Source organism: Saimiri boliviensis, chromosome 1 (genome assembly GCF_048565385.1).
Source record: "Saimiri boliviensis isolate mSaiBol1 chromosome 1, mSaiBol1.pri, whole genome shotgun sequence".
In the NCBI taxonomy this organism is placed as follows: Eukaryota; Metazoa; Chordata; class Mammalia; order Primates; family Cebidae; genus Saimiri; species Saimiri boliviensis.
Window position 1 is genome coordinate 139,303,350 of NC_133449.1, and position 21,350 is coordinate 139,324,699.

Genomic DNA, 21,350 nt, shown 5'->3' on the forward strand with positions numbered 1-21,350 from the left:
TGACCAGTTTATATATTTCTATGTACACAGGCCTATGTTCATAAAGTCCTTGAAATAGTTTGGCAGAACATCACAACTTTGTAGTTGTGGAAAAGGATTGGATGAGAATACTTGGAAGGACTTCTGCTTTATGTGTATGGCTTGATTTTTATATCATGACTGTTTAATGATTATTTCCTAATAAGGCTTTGTAACAAACCCAATTTCCTGCCCTCCACTATAACCAAGACTGTTGATCTGGCTCCATTTCTCACAATAGCTATGGATAAAAAAAACCCTTCAGCTCTATTAGAGCTGTCTTCTCAAGAACCTAAAAAATTAAACTCAATTACTGGATCAAATTGTAGGTCACAGATGAAAGTAACTTTATTTATTATCTAATTTTTGTCTTCAGAGTTGTTTGGTTTATATTTAGATTCAGTCATTGATAATAATTAAAATGAATAGTGAAAACACTGAAAAGCTTTCTGTTTTGAGTTAGTTACCACATGGGGATAATGGAGGATATAAAAAAAAAAAAACACTGTCCCTCCACTAGCTGGGTGTCCTAGGTCAGATAACTGGGCATGTGGGTACAGGTGAGGAGGTAGCTTCTTGGTACAGATGATGGGTGGCTTTCTCAACAGCAAACATTCTTCATAAAAATCCTATCAGGCACCTCAATATACACAATTCATGCCCAGGAATGACTCCAGCAGCAATAGTGGTATAACTGGGAGATTCTCTTGATGTCCTTCCCAGCATGGAATCAGGGCTTCCGAGGGTCCTCTGTGCAGGCCCCCAGAGCTGAGAGCCCAGGATTCCAATCTCAACTCTGGCAGGAGCACAAAGCAGAGTACAGTGTAACAGACCAAAGGTGATCAGACTGATGGCTTTGTACCTAACACCCATGCCTTAAGTCAAGGCTATAGGAGATAATATTAGTTCAGTTGCTCAGAAATGTCAGTAACAGTAGGGAAAAATGGGGGGATGGGCATTTTGGTCTTCCCGTAATATGCACTGGAACAACTGGACAATGAACTAACATGAGCCTTTCAACATATGCAAGCATTTCACCAGAAAAAAAAAAAAAAATGCATGATTTATAATACAGAAAAAAAAAAAGGACATTGGTTGTTATCCCAGGCTCTGGAAGATGATGCCACATGTTCACAACCTCACTCTGCCTCAACTATTTTAAGTTGCTTGAACAAGTGGATAAATATCTATTACTTTATAAGTAAGTTGCATATAATTGTATTCACATACTAGGATGACCATCAGAATTTAAAGAGTTAGGACATATAAAATACTAGATAAGTACCTGACATTTAGAAAGTATTGAAGAAAATTAACTATTGATCTACCACCATAATTTAATCATTACCTACCATCCTTTTCCTTATCACCCTCATTAACTAGGTGGGGCAAGAAAATGTGAAGATTACCTAGTGCAATAGACTGAAGGTTTATGTCCCCTCCCCTGAAAATTCCTAATATGGTGGTATTTGGAGGTGGGCCCTTAGTGAAGTGATTAGGCCATGAGAGTGGAGCCCTCATGAATGGTATCAGTGCCCTTCTTAAAGAGATCCCAGGCCGGACACGGTGGCTCACATGTGTAATCCCAGCATTTTGGGAGGCCAAGGCGGGTGGATCACCTGAGGTCGGGAGTTTGAGACCAACCTGACCAACATGGAGAAACCCCATCTCTATTATAAATACAAAATTAGCTGGGCATGATGGCACATGAGTGTAATCCCAGCTATTCCAGAGGGTGAGGCAGGAGAATCACTTGAAGCCAGGAGGTGGAGGTTTCGGTGAGCTGAGATCGCGTCATTGCACTCCAGCCTGGACAACAAGAATGAAACCCCATCTCAGAAAAAAAAAAAAAAAAAAAAAAGGAAAAAAAAAGAGATCCCAGAGAGATCCCTCACCCCTTCTACCATGTGAGGACACAGTGAGAAGGTGGAAGTCTATGAATCAAGAAGCATACCCTCAACTAATCTGCTGGCATCTTGATCTTGATGTTCTCAGCCTCCAGAACCATGAGAAATATATTTCAACAGTTTATAAGTCACCTAGGCTATGGCATTCTGTTACAGCTACCCAAATAGACTACGACATGTAGTCTCCATTGGATATCTAAATCTTCATACCACAAATCACCCTGCCCCAAGTCCAGCCAGGGCTGTTCCTGAGAATCTCTTTTTTTAATAGTATGAATAGTAAGAATTTGGTAACTGATCACGTTTCCACTTGTACTGTGCCTTCTAGAAAGTTTAGTGTCAAAACGCTGGCCCAATTCAAGTAACAGAACGAGATAACTAAATTCACATTCTGCATGTAATTTATTTTCAATCCTTAGCTACCTTTCATCTTCTATATGTATTTTCCCTTTGCCAGGTATTCTACTCTTTTCTTACCTATTTCATATTATGTGTTTCTACATGGAATCTTGACTATTTTATGAAACGAGATGTGGATTAACAACTGGAAGCTAAGTTTGCACAGCACGGACATATATACACACAGTAATGAAAAGGGAACTGGGACAAAGGAACCATCCCAGGGTCAAGAAAAAGCAGATCTGTTCCACTTACAGTTATGGCAAGTAGCTCCTCTGTAACCAGTGTCAGTACAGTTACAATGGAAGGTGCTCCAAGACTGGGAACACTCCCCACCGTGTTCACAATAGTTGGGCAAACACCTAAAAGAAGGAGTAGTTACAATCACCAGTTTTCATTTTCAGACATCTTAAAGTATTGATCATTTACACATGGTCCTGAGAAAGACACACGTCAACTCTAACACAATGACTAATGATGCTTCCGTCTGTTGTTAATCACTTTAATCACAGAACTAAAGCTTAGATCAATAAATTCATCAGACTTCAGCCAATTCTCAGGTAGTTGCGATTACTTTGTTTTCAGCATGTCTTACTGTATCAGAGCCCTTCGTTTGCCCTAAGAGACATAACACAATTCAATATGTTGCCAGGAATATCAACAGCATCCATGACATAACATTTTTATCACATTGAATTGCAACATTTTTCGAACACTGAAAGGAGAAGGAATAAAAATAAAAGTAGAAAAGGAAAAAAGGAACACAGAGAAATATCTTTCTTCACTTGAGGTATACGTCTAGGAACGTAGGAGAAGATACAGCATAGACTCAGATTTCAAGCAGTGTGTCGGGTGCTGCTCTAAGGTGCAAATCAGAACTCATAGAGACTCCCAGGATAATTTAAGCTTTCAAGAGAAATATCTGTCATACTCAACATCTATCGAATACTGTGTGACTTACTAACTAGCTTCAGGTAGTTTAGTTTCAACATTAGGTCATCATATATTCCCTTTAATCACATCATATCTGTGAGGAGCAGGGTTTTAGTAACTGATTTTTTTTAAACAGCAAGTGCCGTGTGAAATCAACATTGAACAAAAACATGAGGCTACTAGTGCCTGATCTTTCTTTTCTTTGTTTTTGTCTTTGTTTTTGAGATAGAGTCTCACTCTGTTGACCAGGCTCTGGAGAGCAGTGGCACAATCTTGGCTCACTACAACCTCTGCCTCCTGGGTTCAAGCAGGGGTTCTGCCTCCTGGATTCTCCTGCCTCAGCCTCTGGAGTAGCTGGGATTACAGGCTTTCACCACCATACCCAGCTCTGGAGTCTGATTTGATTTCAAGTTTTGAAAAACTGAGCATTGTTCAATAGGTACACATGCCTAAACACTAAGTCACTGCGTTGAACTCAAAATAAAATTATTATTTTTTTCCAATAATTTGCATTACTTTTTTCAAAGGGTATTACTTTTTTCAAAGGGTTCCTAAGTTGTTAGGGTATATTTGTTAAGTTTTTTGGACCTAAACCACTTTTTAAGGTTAGGGATATATTTCTAGTGTTAGGAAGGTCTTTCGGCTTAGGGGAACAGTGAAAATTACTGAGACACATACGGAGCCATAGATGTAAAAAAAAAAAAAAAAAAAAAAAAAAAAAAGAAGAAGAAGAAAAAGAAGCTTAGAAACTTTTGTTATTGACTCAGATAGCCCTGATCAGGTTTTTGAGGCCTTTACGATTTAGAATGAAAGATACATTGTGATCAAGATTTAAATGCCCTCATTCATTAGAGGTTAACAAATAAATAAATTACAAAACCTGCCAAGAATATATTTGTGATACAGTTTCTACCACTTTCTTTGTTAAAACTAAGGATGAGAACTTCCTGTTTTGCTTATGTAATTCTTTCAATTTTAACTGAAAAATATTATGGATTTTTTCCCCCTCATTATAAGGACTAAAATGGCACTAACATTCCCCTCAGATTAAGCAAAGTTCAAATAGGTTTCTTGCTGACTGTAGGCCCTGGAGTCCCCTATCTTAGAGCATTTACTTAAGAAAACTTAAAGTGATCAATTCTTTCTTTGTCCCTTTGAGATGTAAATCTTTTCCCAGCCTCTTGCCAGTTTTACAACCCAGTAATGTCCTTCAAGGACCTGGGAACCACCCCTTTAAAATGTAATCATTAAGAAAGATGGAGCCCCTGTCGCCCAGCCTCTGGGGAGGCAGGATCCTAACTCCTTTAAGCACCAATAAGAAAACACAGATGTCCTCATCTCAGTGACACTATTAGCCAGTTGTAAGGAAATAAATACTTATTAAGCTATTCATAGCTAAGCCACTTTTTAAATCAAAGTGTTAGATCTATCTTTCCACTCAGAGGCACAGTAAAGTTGGCTGGTCACAGTGGCTCACACCTGTAATCCCAGCACTTAGGGAGGCCGAGGCGGGCAAATCATGAGGTCAGGAGTTTGAGCCCAGCCTGGCCAACATGGTGAAATCCCGACTCTACCAAAAGTACAAAAAATTAGCTGGATATGGCGGCACATGCCTGTAATCCCAGCTACTCGGACAACCGAGGCAAAAGAAAGGCTTGAAGTCCGGAGGCAGAGGTTGCACTGCGCTGAGACCATGCCACTGCACTCCAGCCTGGGCAAGAGTGAGACTCCATCTCAAAAAAAAAAAAAAAAAAAAAGTTACTGAGACAGATAGCACATCACGTACAAATAGGCAGTGTATCAAGGACAGTTTGGGAACTTGGGGTATGGACTCAAATAAGCCTGATCAAATTACCGATACCTTTTAGAATTCAGAATGAAACATACCAAGAGACCAAGGCTTTAAATGTCCTCATTCATCCCCAATTAAAAAATAAACTACAAAGCCTGTCAAGAATATATTCATAATAGGGTTTCTGCCATCTCTTTTATTAAAATGAAGAACGGAAACTTCATGATTTGCTTATAAAATTTTTTCCAATTTTAACTAAAAACATTACGCATTTTTCCTAATTATAAGAAAACGAAAAGTCCACTGTACAGAAATTAAACAATCCAGGAGAAAATAAAAAAGAAATGTCATTGGCAATTTCATTGTGTATGAATGACCACTACAAACATGTAGACATGTATATATATATTCATAAATATAAAAATAAACACTACTTTACAATCTGCTTTTTAAGAAACCAAAAATTAATAATCAGCATCTTTTTATATTCATTAAGTTTATATATATTTAGCATTTTTATAGATTCATAGGAATTCATTCAAAAATGTATCATGATTTATTTAATTTTAAGCATTTCAAATCAATGACAATGTATAAAACCAAGGAGATTTTAAAATATCAAAACAATAACAATTCTCAGTAATCAAACTTAAAAGGAGATTATTCAGAAAAGCCTTTTTTTGTAATCTACTGGGTATTTTATGTGTTTTTTTTTTTTAACTGTTATTTTAAGTTCAGGGGTAACTTAGGTGCAGGTTTTTTATGGGGTAAACTTGTGTCATGAGGGTTTATTGTACAGATGATTTCATCACCCAGGTACTGAGCCTAGCACCCATTAGTTATTTTTCCTGATCCTCTCCTTCCTCCCACCCTCCAGCCTCGAGCAGATCCCAGTATGTGTGCTGTTCCCCTCTTTATGTCTATATATCCTCATCATTTAGCTCCACTTGTAAGTAAGAACATGCTGTATTCGTTGCATTAGTATTCTCAATGGCAAAGACACGGAATCAATCTAAATGCTCATTAATGATAAACCAGATAAAGAGAATGTGGTTCATATACACGATGGAATACCATGCAGCCATGAAAAAGAGTGAGATCACATCCTTTGCAGGAACACAGATGGAGCTACAGACCACTATTTATAGCAAACTAATGCAGGAACAGAAAACCAAAGGCTATTCTTTAGCAAACCTCAAACTGCATTTCAAAAGGAATTCAATCTAAGTGGCTTTGCCTAAAATCCAAAAGAAAGACTCTTAAATGATTGTGATACACATGCTATTTCTATTTATCTGCTTCAAAAAGACCAACAGAGTCCATTTTTCTTGATTCTTGTTAGACTAGGTTTTTCATATTTTTAATTCAAATGTGAAAGATTAAATTGTGGATTTTATTTAAAGTCATTCTATTACAGCAATGCTTCTACTAGTAACCAATGACAACATGTTCTATAGTACTCATTCTCACCCAATGTTCTAAACAGTTGTGTTTTACATTTTTCTCCTCCCTACTCACTCCAATTCAAGGTAAGACAATCCATTAACCCATTCCCTCTAGCCACTAAAGCTTTTCCTTGGATACTGCCATCATTTTCATTGCTTGTGAACTTTAACAAATGCTTACATCAACATATCCAAACCTAAAGCTATAGTAAGATTTTGATGTCTCCTGATTCCCTTTCCATTTCAATGTAAATTTCAAAAGCTTTCATACAATGTGAAGACTGGCTGGAATTAATATTGAAGTAAACTCTACACATGATCACATTTAGGAAAACAAACTTCAGTGCCTATGAGTGCTAGGATGATCATGACCATCACAAGTCATATGTTATATTCTTCCTCAGAATGTTGATAGGGACAAGAATCAAGCTCCTCATATGCCTAACCCTCGCCTCCAAAAGGGCCATGCCTTCAGTATTCCAGGAGGCAGAATAACGCCATGATCTTCAGATCAGCTGGAACAAACCCCACGTGTAAGCATAAGGAAGAAAGGGCAGGCTTGAGGGCTTCATGGAGAAGAGGGAAAGTAGGCAGGTAGAAACTCCACCAGAAAGGAGGAGGGAAACGATGGGCCTGGATGGAGGATGGTGCCACGGAGGCTGGAGGCCACAGCCCGAGGGCCAGGTACTAGGAGTGAATTGGAAGGACAGGTGATGGAGGTGCAGAGGCTGGAGCCGAGGAAGCCAGGAACTGGTACTGGGCTTGCTGAGGTCACGAGGTGGACATTGTCACTCGACAGCCTCTTAGTTCCTGTCAGGGGTCTCTGCAGCCCAGGCGTCCTTTGATAACAAATGATATACTAAACAATTTCCTTTAATACGTGTTTTAGGTCCAAGCAAATTCGTAAGAATTGTCTTAGCAGCCATCACTCCTGCCCCAGCCCCGCTCACATTTTGGACCCAGATGTGGGGACTTGGACAGCAGCTGGCTTTTCAGTTCTGTACTCCCCTATCAGCCACCCCTCTCCAGAGTCCCTGGACTGAGGGCCACCCTGCTGCACATCCACGGAGGATGAGGGGAGGTCTTCTAGGTGTATGTGTGGTGGCAGAATGACTCTGTATAAGGAAGATGTGAATATAAGAAGTGTGGGTAGGACTCACGGGTGGAGGAGTGTATAAGGATGGTCATGTGCATGTGTATGAGTGTGCATTAATAAAAATATGTGAGGAGTTGAGCAAATGTGTGTAAGAATGGTGTGTGAATGTGTTAAGAAGCTCTGGGCTATGTGAATGAGCATACGAGTGCATATACATAAGAAAAACTGTGTGGAAAAACCACAGTGGTGCATGTGTGCAGACAGTGTGTGTGAATAGCCATGTAATATGAACATGAGCATGTGTGTGTATTTGTAATTACACCTTTATGTGTAGGTCTGAGCCAACTTAAAGTCAATTATAGTTTTTAAAAACCTGCATTAATTTCCTGTCAGATTGTTAATGTTTTTAATGTTACTGCTTATTTTTAATTATAGTTTATTAAACCATCAAATGATATCTTTATTATGCATGGATTAAATATTAACCACCCCACATGTTAAATTGCACCCAGAGGGGCTGCATGGCATGGCAGGCAAACATTTAGGGGACTTCCCTGGATCCAGCATGCTTGGATTAGAGGCTGGGCTATGCCTTTTCTTAGACATGTCATGTTAGCCAACTTACTCTCTCTGTACATCTGATCCCATATTTATAGAAAACAAACACTATTAAGAACAGGTTCTAAGAGCTTTTGCGAGGCTTGATTTAAATGTTCATTCATGTTAAGTGCTTAGCACGAGGCCTGGTATACAGACTTTTTTTTAAAGGTCCATTTAATGTATGGGATGCCATCCATCTTGGGATACCATGTCAGCAAGTATAGCATATAAGACCAAACTAAATAAAAATCTTCTTCAAGTATAAGACAATATGTTTAGAGATACACGTGGAAATTTAGAAGGTACACAAATGTTACTTTGATTTTTGCTAATTTTTTTTAAAGATTGTTAGGGTTGCTGTTAGCCTAAAGCATCTTTTAAAGAGAAACATGTGTAGTCAAGATCTATCCATAATTTGCTATTTCTGAAAAAAGCATTTTTATGGTATGGTACTAAAGTGATATATTCTCCAATTGCGCTGATGGTCCTCTATCTTACAGAAAGTATCTACCCTCAGATTGTAGGCAACTGGGAGTCCTTATATAAAATGGCAGTTCCAGAACATGTTTACACAGGACAAAGGGTGGATATACTTGTACCCAATGAATGCTCTGCAATCTGAAATAGCCAACATGCACTATCACTCAGTGTGTGTGACTGACCCTCTCCCTGCCGGTTTCCCTGATGACTGCTCCCCATCTGGCGATGGGGAGTCCCGCCTCTGTGAACAATCCTCATATTAAGAAGTCAGGCCCAGGAAGCCTCACTGCGTGCCCTTCCCCAAATCAGATTTTAGGTTCCAGAGCTGTTAAGGTTGTAACTATGAACAAGTTAAAAAAATTGGACCCAGAAATCATTCAATCCTCGAATCAACCCAGTTGAGGTTTAATGTCTAAATTATCTCTTTCATGCCATCTTTCATTATAGAAAGAATTTTTTTCAACAGGCATGGTGGCTCACACCTGTAATCCCAGCACTTTGGGAGGCCAAGGTGGGTGGATTACCTGAGGTCAGGAGTTCGAGACCAGCCTGACCAACATGGAGAAACCCCGTGTCTACTAAAAATACAAAATTAGCCAGGCAGGATGGCACGTGCCTGCAATCCCAGCTACTCGGGAAGCTGAGGCAGGAGAATCGCTTGAACCCAGGAGACAGAAGTTGTGGTGAGCTGAGATAGCTCCGCTACACTCCAGCCTAAGTGACAGAAACAAAACAATGACTCAGAAAAAAAGAAAAAGAAAAGAACTGTTTTCTCGGCAAATTGTTTTAAATAAACAAACATTTGTGGGGAGGAAAGTATATCCTTCTAATCCTATTGCTAAATATGATTATTATTACTGTTTTTGGGACATAATGAAGTATTAGTGTTCAAAATAGGATTGACAAATACTACTGAGTGGTCTGTTGTATACAAATAGAAGAGTCTTTTTGTTGACAAAATGTTTCATGAAAGTAAAAAGTTACTTTTGATGCTCACAATTTATGTATTTATTCAAAATACATATTGAATATGACTACAGGGTTGAAGCTAATTTTGTCACACTGTTTAAAAAATTGTTTAATCTGTAATGGTTATGACATTCCATTAAACTCAATAATTAAAATTAACAGCCTTGATATTAAAGCATGACTGACAAGATGACTTAGCTATAGTTGCTCATGCTTAACCACAGGTTTCAATTATTATTAACTATTAATTATTATTTTTGGTTGGGTGTAGTGGCTCATGCCTGTAATTCCAACACTTTGGGAGGCTGAAGTGGGCAGATAGCTTGAGCTCATGTGTTCAAGACCATCCTGGGTCACATGGCAAAACCCTGTCTCTACAGAAAAAAAGATAAAAATTAGCCAGGTGTGGTGTTGCATGTCTGTAGTCCCAGCAACTTGGGAGGCTGAGATAGGAGGATTGCTTGAGCTAAGGGGGCAGAAGCTGCAGTGGGCTAAAATCACACCAGTGTACTCCAGCCTGGGCAACAGAGCCAGACCTTGTCTCAAAAATACATATATATTATTTATAAGGTTATTTGTCCTCCACAATTAACTCTCAAGTTCTGCCTTGTCATGTCCTGTACTGATGCTCTTACTGAAACTCTTTGATCATCCTTGTATCTTGATCAATACTATAGCCCCAACCTTCTCTAGAGAAGAAATTCATTTTTATTTTCCCTGCAGAGAAGACGGTAATGAGTTTTCAAAAAGGCACATTAGGAAAATTTTAACCACCTGAATTCCCCTGCCTTGGAAAATATTCCACTGTCAGGGTCTCAAATGTCAGTTTAATAACCAACCACACAGTCTGAAATTTATTGGTATTTGATGATCAATTTTACTATTCACGTGCCTTAATATATTGAGATTAGCGACCTATTTTTGATACATCTACACTCATCTAAAATTACACCAGCATCAACATTATCTTTAATGAACTGGCAGCATGTGTACATACGTGGCCATACATAACATGGCCAAGTCTTCCAAATTTTGTCATTTAAAATGTGACATTTAAACAAAGGGTGCATTTTTTCTTATCTCTAATGAAATACAACCCATTTCCTGTGGAACAGATAAGAATGAGGAAGAGGAGAGAATAATTGTCCATCTTACATATAAATTTTCATCTGATGACAAAATTTGAAAGTAGGTTGAAATGAAGTCAGATTGTCCTTACCTGTCTGAGATGCCACATGAGTCTATCTGAAGGTCGCTGAAGTTCCCAAGGGACCCCTGCTGAATTAAAATCAGATCTACCACTTTGCCGCTGATAGAAATGAGCCTCATACATCCCTGAAATCCACCAAGTGGACTTCTACATTTGGATCCAAAGCTTTTGTCAGGACAACCTGATAAAAACAAAATTAAACCACTATGCATCATAATGAATCAGAATTCAGCATCATAGACAACTTCATTTAAAAAAATAAAACAAATAGGCATACGATTATTTTCTGTATTCAAGCAGGGAATAATGACTGTAGTCATCATTAGTTTGATCTAAATTACAAATTGAAATTCATACAAATAATTTTTTAATTACATAGCATTCCCAGGTAGTCACTAGTATTATAATAATGTGCAAGGATATTAATTTGATCTAGATTTGAAAAATATACACATTAGCTCCAGAATCCTAAACATGCCAGCCAGCAATATTAAACTATATATAACTTACAGATGGGAACATAGTATTTTGAACTGCAAAATTAAAAGAACATAAAAGATGAATACATGTACTATGTATAAGAAAAGATACTTTAATAATGGTGAAATGTCTTTGATGAAATACATGTACTATGTATAAGAAAAGATACTTTAATAATGGTGAAATGTCTTTGGTGAAATTTATAAAGCTAACTATTTGGAAAATGGGTTATCTTGACTTGGAATAACATTACCAACTGTTTATCAAATTAATTATTGTATTTTCCTATAAACAAAGGACAAATGCTTGAGAGGATAAATACACGGATTTTAGTAAGTCTTGATGGCTTAACATCAAAAACATTTCTCAGTTTGATTTTATTTATTCTTTGCCTCACAAAAGAATGTTTTATTTATACTGATTTTTTTACTAATGTTTATATAACTCTTGTTTACAATTATTTAATAAATATAAAATTAATCATTATTGTCCGTGGTTTAATGACATTCTAAATGTTTCTTTATCCAAGTGGAATAAATGAGTTTATGGAGTATGAATATGGAGTCTGAATACATATATTACAATTTTCAATTTGTGTAGGTACATGGTAGGTGTATATATGGGGTACATGAGATATTTTGAAACAGGCATGCAATGTGAAATAATCACAACATGGAGAATGGGGTATTCATCCTCTGAAGCATTTATCCTTTGTTTTACAAACAAGCCAATTAAACTATTTTAGTTATTTTAAAATGTACAATTAAGTGATTACTGACTACAGTTACCCTGTTGTGCTATCAAACGGTAGGTCCTATGCATCCTTTCTAACTGTATTTTGTACCCATTAACAATCTCCCACTCCTCGCCAACTCCTATTACCCTTCCCAGCCTCTTGCAACAACACGGAGGGAACTGGAGATCATTACGTTAAGTGAAATAAGCCAGGCACAGAAAGACAAACATTACATGTTCTCACTTATTTGTGGGACCTAAAATTCAAAACCATTGAACCCACTGACATAGAGAGTAGAAAGGTGGTTATTATATTATTTTTCATTAATCTTCATTTGTTTGCCATGATAGTCATCAATCACTACCACAATTTCAAAGAATAAGAGGTGAGTCAGCAACTTCTTAATTCCTGTACAATCCACACTACTTTTCTACCTGCAAATTTCTATTATAATTAAATTGTTGGACTGATAATATTTTTCCTGAATGCTCTGTTTTCCTGACAAAATACATTCACACAGCAAGTAAAGGATAGCATTCAAATTTAAAACTACTATCAGACACATTGAAAGATTTTATTTTAACCTAATGGAGACTTCGAAGTTTCAAATTTAATGTATCAGGAAAAATTCATCAGAGTTTTTTGAGCATTAATTTATTGTATGGTACTACACACACTTCCAGTGCTTAAATTTCTTCTGTAGTGTACGATATGGTTACCATAATCTCAGTACGTATTCTGGATGACTTATTAGCCAATTAAGAATGTTAGGGTAAAAACTGAAAGGATAATAGTTCAATAATATTTTGAAGCAACTACAATATGCCAGGAATATAAATAACTCTGCTAATCTTCTTTTCTCCAGGTGGTATTTCCTGACACATCTCAAACGAATTCAGAATAAAATAAATTGTGCAATATTGCCTGTAGGGAACAAAACTAAGCCAACCCAGAGTCACAAGGAAAGATCATGGAATTTTACAGAAAGCACGCTATGCTATCATGAGGCACTTCTTATTCCTAGCTACAATGTTCAGTAAGCAAGAGACTCTAGGAACAAAGAGGGGTTCAACCCAGGTTAGTGTCATTAGTCTATGATAAGAGGCAGCAACAAGTTAATATAAGGCAATACCAGAGAGAAGTTCAGCACTGAGCCCAATTTGAGATGAAAGTCCTAAAATAGGAAGATTTCTGAAGAATACTTAATGCTGAATTAATGGATGGATCCATTACTGGAGGCAGTCAGCATGTTAAGCACCTCTGAGGATAACAGATAAATTATCTCTATATGTCACTGCAGCAGAAGTGAGATGTCAGGTTAGACTTCACAGTGCTGTAGTCAGTTCATTTGATGGAGAATGTTTGCTTTACACAAGGGAGGGGGATGTGAGAATTTTGCACACAGTATCCCCAGCTTGTGCTGCATGGCGTGTTAGGCATTGCAAAAGATTCCATAAGGGAATTTACAGACATCAGACACTCAGCCATCCTTAATCTAGAGAATCTAAATGTAAAATATGTAATTTATAAATGATAAAAGCTGAGCAGAATGTACCACCACAATGCAGTCTGACTTTGTGAAAAGCACTTGTTTGAGGGTGGGAAAAAAAGTAAAGAGCAGTAAGTGATGGACAGATACTAGAAGTCTGGCATGGCATATATATAGATGGCTGCTAGTTCAGGACCAGCCCACTCTCCCAGTATGACAGCCACTATCAAGACTGGTAAAGAGTGGAGCTATTATAACTGGAAACTTACGGTTAAATTTAGAGAGAAGGAGAACTGATGAGATGTGTCTCACAACATGAAATAACTTCTTACTTGAACATAAACTGGCTGAAGAATTATCTAAAAAACACTTTCCACTAGACAACACAGATCCTAGTGATAGAGAAGAGTCTCATCTACATAGAACTTTCCAGGGTCAACGACTGTCACAGTTTGCCCAGGACTGGGGAGAGGAGGTTGTTCCCAGGATGAAAGATTTTCAGCTAAAATTGGCAAGAGTTGATCTTGTACCGCATTCCCTGTACCACCCAAGTCCTTGTGCCAGTCCTGCATTTTAGGGAGCCGACTTTAGTCTTCCTCCAGCCATGCTCTAGCCCATGGTACCAGGAGGCCTCACAGGAAAAGATGATGTGTCCAGTTAGAACCTTTCCCCTCTAGTTCACTCCCAGGATCCACAATTCCCAGCCTAAAACCCGTAAGTGGGCTTCCTGGAAGATGGATCTCCTTAACCTGGTTCTGGAAATACAAGGCTGGGCAGTGCAGGGCAGACTTGGGCAGCAGGCCTTCTGCTGTCATCCGGCCCCTTGCTTTCAGCCCTGAAAATCTGAGGGTGGCCTGGATTTTGCAGAGCTTGTATTTAATGATCAACACAACCTCATGTCAAGGTCAAGCACATTCTGATACAGAAGAACAACAATTTAAAAAATGATTGAATAAACAGACATACCTAAGGAAACCTGAGATTCATAATTTTTTAAGAAAACCCTGAAGTTGGAATTTTATTGTGGAAGCTCTCACAATATAGTAAACACCTTAACAGATGTAAAATTAAAATAAATATGAAAGAAGAATAAACCCCAAATTCAGGAGAGCGTTTACATGGGAAATCAAAAGATAGGATTCAAGGGACAGACATGCATTGATAATCCGTCTTTAGCAGAGGGACACAGGGGTAGGTGTGTACTTAAGAAAAATTGTTAGTAGTCTTTAAAATGTATATATACTGTAAGGTGTGAACAACAGGAAACTGGACGTAGGGTGTGCAGGAACTCTCTATATCTTTGAAACTTTTCTGTAAATCTAAAACTATTCAAAAACATTTGTTAAAAAAATGATGTATATTAGGCCGGGCGCGGTGGCTCAAGCCTGTAATCCCAGCACTTTCGGAGGCCGAGGCGGGTGAATCACGAGGTCAAAAGATCGAGACCATCCTGGTCAACATGGTAAAACCCCGTCTCTACTAAAAATACAAAAAAAAAAATTAGCTGGGCATGGTGGCACGTGCCTGTAATCCCAGCTACTCAGGAGGCTGAGGCAGGAGAATTGTCTGAACCCAGGAGGCGGAGGTTGCGGTGAGCCAAGATCGCGCCATTGCACTCCACCCTGGGTAACAAGAGCAAAACTCTGTCTCAAAAAAAAAAAAAAAAAAAAAAAAAAAAATGATGTATATTATATGTATCATAATCAAAACAAGCAAAATCACTGAGTACATATGCGATATATTTTACCTATAATAACATTACAGTATGAGTAAAAGCAATAGAGTAAGAATTTATACAAACTAGGTAGGCATTGTTAAACCTGAATGCGAAGGACATAAAATATGTGAAGAACAATGATTCTACTTTCATGATTTACAAACAATTTTATCCAGTCTTTTATTTTGCATCATTTAACAATAGGCCTATTTTTTTTTCTTATCTCTGTTAGTGCTTCTAAATCTCTTCCTTTGAAGTGAAAGCTCTTGGTTAAGTTGTTCCATATATCTTACTATTTATTAAAAGAATGTGTTACTATGGATTGCCATAGAATCAATCATATATTCCAAAGGGTTTTATAAGCAGCCTGGTTTAAACATCTCAGTAAAGGAAGCAATTATATATTTTCAGATTGCTGGCCCTAAGCAGCCTTTTAAAGTAATGGATTATGTAGCAGTTATTTTGTTTGTTTGTTTCTCTGCTTTTAGGATTCTATAAATTGATTCATGGACTGTGTGCTCACTGTCAATACTTAGAAAAGAATTTGTATTTTATTAGTGAATAATAAAGACTGGGCTACCTCTATCAAATTCAAAAAATGACTCCAGATAGAAGCAATTATTAAAACGCAACATAACAACGACAAAACAATGCAAATATAAGAAATACCTGATTAGAAGTGAGTCTTACTGCTGGCAGTTTTAAAACATTGCATTTCTAATGGAGAAGAACATTGGTTTTAATTTGCCAGTGATAAAAATTCATTTCCATTTTTTGGGTTTTCTTTTCCAAGCTTTTAGTTTAAACACCATCCACTGGGCAGGTGGACGCTTCATTTGCTTTTATTCTCTAAGGGAGATGAGCTGGTGTCAAAGGCTGATGTTCTGATTTCATCAAATGTATCGGTGCATTATTGCTTAGCAAGGAGAAGAGGTTGCTGTGGCTGATTAAGTTAAATTATTTGACCATTGGCATAATATTGTCCTTCTGCATTGGACAGTAGGGAAGCAATAGGGATGCTCTGAAGGAGCTAAGAGGCATAATCAAGAAAACACTGCAATTAAATCAGCCCATAAAATCAGAAGAAGACATATAAGGATCATTTAACATTAGGAAAATATAACAAGGTTTGAAGGTAAGAACTGAAGAGGGTGGCCTACTTAAAATCAATCTCATTATAGAAATTGTAAACATAAGTAAGTCCACCTTGCAGAAATGCACTTCAGGTCAGAATTTTTTGACTGGATCCACCCAAAATTTCCACGGTCAAAGACAGTGAACAATTATTCCTTAGTATTCATATTGGTTAAAACATGATGACTTCCTCAGGACACAGGAGCACTAATGCAAATATGGTTCAGTTGCTCATAGGGTCCGATGCCTAGTCTTACCTCCAAAATAATAGGTGCCACCTGAATAAATCTGCTCAGGCCCCAGCAGAGGAGTAGCAGAAACCATATGGCCATCCACCGCCACACTCAAGTGATTCTTTTTAGCAGATAAAGAGACAGAATGCCACTGCCCATCATTTAATCCGACACCTGGGGAGAGGAAACCAGTTAGAGCTCTCTCTCAGTAGTGAACACCGTAAGAAGTTGGTTACAAACAGTAATACACACATCACTCAATTGGGTACAGTACTTAACTCGATTAATTAAAAACAATGACATCAACAAGTAAAGGGAGGCAAATGGGAAACCAGCATCCTCTATGTGGAAAACAGGGCATTCCAAATTTCACAACCCTGGACAATCCTGGATGGTTAAAATAGTTCAATAATTCGTCATAGATTGATTTTAGCTTCCATCTATGGAATTTCCTTCTTAGGGAAGAAGGGCTTAAGAATTCCCAAAATTCAAAGTTCTATCCAATAAAATGGTTTACCCACTATTCCACACTTTTGTGTAACCATCTTTTTATAGTAGAATAACAGGATATTTAGCAAACAATATCATCAACTATTACAAAAATATTGCAATAAATTATTAATAGTGAAAGTTTACAGGTATAACATAAAGTTAAAAGATAAAGCACCATGAAACCTATTTATATGCAATTGATCCTCATAATTTGTAGATTTTATATTTGAGAATTTGCTTCCTCATTGAAACTTACTTATAACTCTCAAATCTTAAATATTTGAAGGGGCTATCTCAGTCATTTGAGGACATGTACAGAGCAGTAAAGAACTTGAGTGGCCCTCTCCACATTTCCTGCTGAGGTCAAACAGAGCAATGTTCTCCCTTACTGCTTTAGCTCTCATACAATAAGCAACACTTTCTTTAAATTTTTTTTAAGTTCGTTGGTGATTTCACTGTTTAAAATGGCCCCCAAACATCATGCCAAAGTGTTGTCTAGCATTTCTAAGAGCAAGAAGGCTGTGATGTGTCTTTTAGAGAAAATGTATGTGTTAGCTAAGTTTCATTCAGGCATGAATTATGGTGCTGTTGGCAGTAAGTCCAATGTTAATGAATCAACAACATTACACGAAATAAGACATCCTTAAACAGAAACACAGATAAAACAAAATTAGGCTCCCAGGAACCTTACTCTGTATTTCTCCCAGGAGCAAAGTTCAGTATTCCCTAATTCAGTGTTCACAGACATTATGGAAAATAACTGTAATAAATAATGCGAATAAACTCTGTATATATTTATACACAATTCTAATTATATTCTTATATAAGTAGGGAAGGGACTGAACAGAAATGTTCTTACATGGAAACAGTAGTTTTTTTATGAAGGAAAAATGTAATTGTTTCTATTTACTTAAATATTTTCCAAGTTTATACATATATATGTGTGTGTATATATGTATAAAGTCAAAAGTTGCTAAAATAAAAAATCAAGGTATTCTTATCACCTCTAAAATCAATCTCTAGTCCCTTCTAAGGAAGTCCCAGTGTCATGAATCCATCAGAATGCACAGACTTTTCCTCTTACAGGCAATCAATTCTGCAAGGAGCTCCGTGGTTAAATACTGAGCAGAGACAAGAAATCTAAGTGTCTTTGTCATGAATTTACCAGTCAGTTTTACATTCATTTGAATAGTCAACTCTGTGTGATTCTGCAGATCAAATTAGCAAACAAAAACTATAAGCAATCTACCAAACCCAACAGCCTCTTTTCGGATATTACATGTGATTCTTTACTGATTTTATGCAAACATCTTTTCTGATATATGTGATTTCTTTTATTTCCTCAAGCAATTTCTACCACATGCATTTCGAGTGAAAAATGCATCAAAGTTCCCTTAGGTGATTCCTGTCTTTGCCATGGACGTATTTAGCGTAACACAAATTTTAGCCAGGGCACACTTTTAAATCATATCCATGAACCAAAAAAGATTATCGAAGACCCAACTCTAGTTTGGTTTGTGAAAGATCATAGGAAAGGTCTGAAAACTGGAATAGGAAGAATGTAGGTTAGATACTTTTAGACACATTTTCTAAGAGTGGACTCTGAAATAGACAGCTGAATAGAGTTATGTAATCCTTGAGCGTATAGGACTGGATTAAAATAAATCAAATATCCTAGATTTGTCATCCAGTGCTTCCTTTAAGACAGATTTCCCCCATTTAGAGTGAAATTTCTTATATGCTCTTTGTGTCACATGTACAGGCCCTTCCCAGTCTACCACCTGCCCCTGGCGTTTCTCCTCCACCTCATTCTCAAAGTCCTGTGTGCAAGACTCTACTTCTCTTATTTTATTTTAGGCTTTCCATTGGTGTCCGACAGTTCTTCTGAAACTATCTGTGGGGATGAACATTTTATTTTCTGATCTATTTCAAATTGACATTTTTATAAAATATGATGAAAATAAATTACTAAAATAATAGATTTTGGCAAGGTGGCAGAAAAAAGGGGAATGACTATACATTGTTAGTGGAACTGTAAATTAGTTCAGCTTCTGTGGAAAGCAGTTTGGAGATTTCTCAAAGAACTAAAAATAGGATTACTATCCAAAGAAGCAATCCCATTACTGGGTCTATACCCAAAGGAAAATAAATCATTCTACCAAAAACAGGGGACCCAATCTCCACAGCCATGGACCAATAATGATGGGTCTGCAGCCTGTTAGGAATCAGGTCACACAACAAAAGATGAGTGGCTGGTAGGCAGGCAAGCGAAGCTCCATCTGTATTTACAGCTGCTCCCATCACTTGCATTACTGCCTGAGCTCCTCCTCCTATCAGATCAGCGGTGGCATTAGATTCTCCTAGGAGTTCTAACCCTACTGTGAACTGCACATGGGAGAGATCTAGGTTGCACACTCCTTATAAGAATCTAACGCTTGATGATCACTGTCTCCCATCACCCCCAGATGGGACCATCTAGAAGAAGAAAACAAGCTCTGGGCTCCCACTGATTCCACATTACGGTGTGCTGTTTAATTATTTCATTATATATTAAAATATAATAATAATAGAAATAAAGTACATAATCAATGTCATGTGTTCGAATCATCCTGAAACCATGCCCCCTCATCACAGTCCACGGAAAAACTGTCTTTCATAAAACCAGTCCCTGGTGCCAAAAACGTTGGGGACCACTGACCAAAAAGATGCCTGCACTCACATGTTTACTGCAGTATTATTTATAATAGCAAAGACATGGAATCAACCTAGGTGCCCAGCAATGATGGAATGGATAAAGAAAAGGTGGCACATATACAACACAGAATACTATGTAGCCATTAAAAAGAACGAAACAACATTGTTTGCAGCAACATAAACGCAGCTGGAGACTATTATCCTAAGCAAATTACCACAAACACAGAAAACCAAATAGAGCATGTAAGTGGGAGCTGATTGTTGGGTACACGTGGTCATACAGATGGGAACAATAGACACTGGGGACTTCAAAAGGGGAGAGGGAGCAGGGCAAGAATTTAAAAACTACCTGTCAGGTACCATGTTCGCTATTTGGGTAATGGGTTCAACTGAAGCCCAAATCTCAGCACAGTGCAATACATCCATGTAATGACCTGCACTTGCACCCCTGAATCTAGAATTTTAAAAAATAAAATAATAAATAAATAAGACACAAAATACAAGCCCAGTAACGATATGCTTAGATGTTGCAGTGATCTCCTTTCATCAGTTTCTAGGTGTTTAATCTCCACTTTTACGTTTATCTCATCACAGATCGGTAACAAGTATTTCACTGAGCCAGTGCTGGTCCAGGGACCACACTTTGAGTAGCAGGGCTCTGGGCAGTCATTGGGTAAGCATGCAACAAGATTGAGCAAAAGACCTGGGGAGGCCTATTGTCCGCAGAGAAGCAAAAACTAGATTAAGAACAAAAGACTGCCAAAGCAATCCACTCTGTAATTTGGCACACATTTAAGCACACTCATCTAGCAAGCTAGCAGGTGGCAGGTTGTGACTGGAATAAAGTTGTGCCACGTTTGTGAGGGAACCTTCAGAAAGCATTCCCCAAGCCTCCTTCCTAACAAACATTATTTACCTATGATGAACAGACTGAATACCTGTCAATGGAATTTATTACTCAGATTAATTCACAAAAGGTCCCTTTAATTCATTTCGACTAACTCTACCGAATTTTAAATTAGATCCTAATTGTTTGGTAAGTATACAACTCCTTTCCATTTCTGTGTCTGATGATAGGTTGGCCCCTTTTAAAGGCCACGCCACTGTGAAACAGGAAAGAGAAGAAGTCACAGAATTTGAATTTTTTTCTCGTTTATGATACTGTGTAACTAAATGAAAATTCTATGCATCAGTCCCACTACTCTTAACTTTTAAGTGTGGGGAGGAACATGCTGGTATAAGAATAAAATAATAATTTTACTGAGGTATTACTCATAACAGGTTCACAGTACCTGTTATGCATTGTATCAGTTAATCTTCACTATAACTATTATTATTCTCACCTTAAATAAGGAGAAAATGAGGCTCAGAGAAAAACAAACGATTGAGGTCATATCTAGCTGCTGAATAGCTGAAGGAAAACAGAAAACCAAGATTGACTCCAAACCTACACTCTTCTCTGTCAGCAAGACAGGTTTTCCCATTATTTTATTTTATTTTATTTTATGTTTTGCTCATGTTGAACA

General features: G+C 37.6%; 1 protein-coding gene across 5 annotated transcripts in view; it reads right to left on the minus strand.

The window, feature by feature from the left end:
* The window catches only part of CNTNAP4 (contactin associated protein family member 4), a 369,359-nt gene that overhangs the window by 164,606 nt on the left and 183,403 nt on the right, over positions 1 to 21,350 (minus strand). For all 5 annotated transcript variants that reach the window (XM_074404960.1, XM_074404947.1, XM_074404931.1 and 2 more), the window contains 3 exons: positions 16,663 to 16,812; positions 10,859 to 11,030; positions 2,580 to 2,686 (listed from right to left, as the gene is read on the minus strand). In XM_074404960.1, the coding sequence (XP_074261061.1) occupies positions 2,580 to 2,686; positions 10,859 to 11,030; positions 16,663 to 16,812 (429 nt within the window). The remainder of the gene's footprint in view (positions 1 to 2,579; positions 2,687 to 10,858; positions 11,031 to 16,662; positions 16,813 to 21,350) is intronic.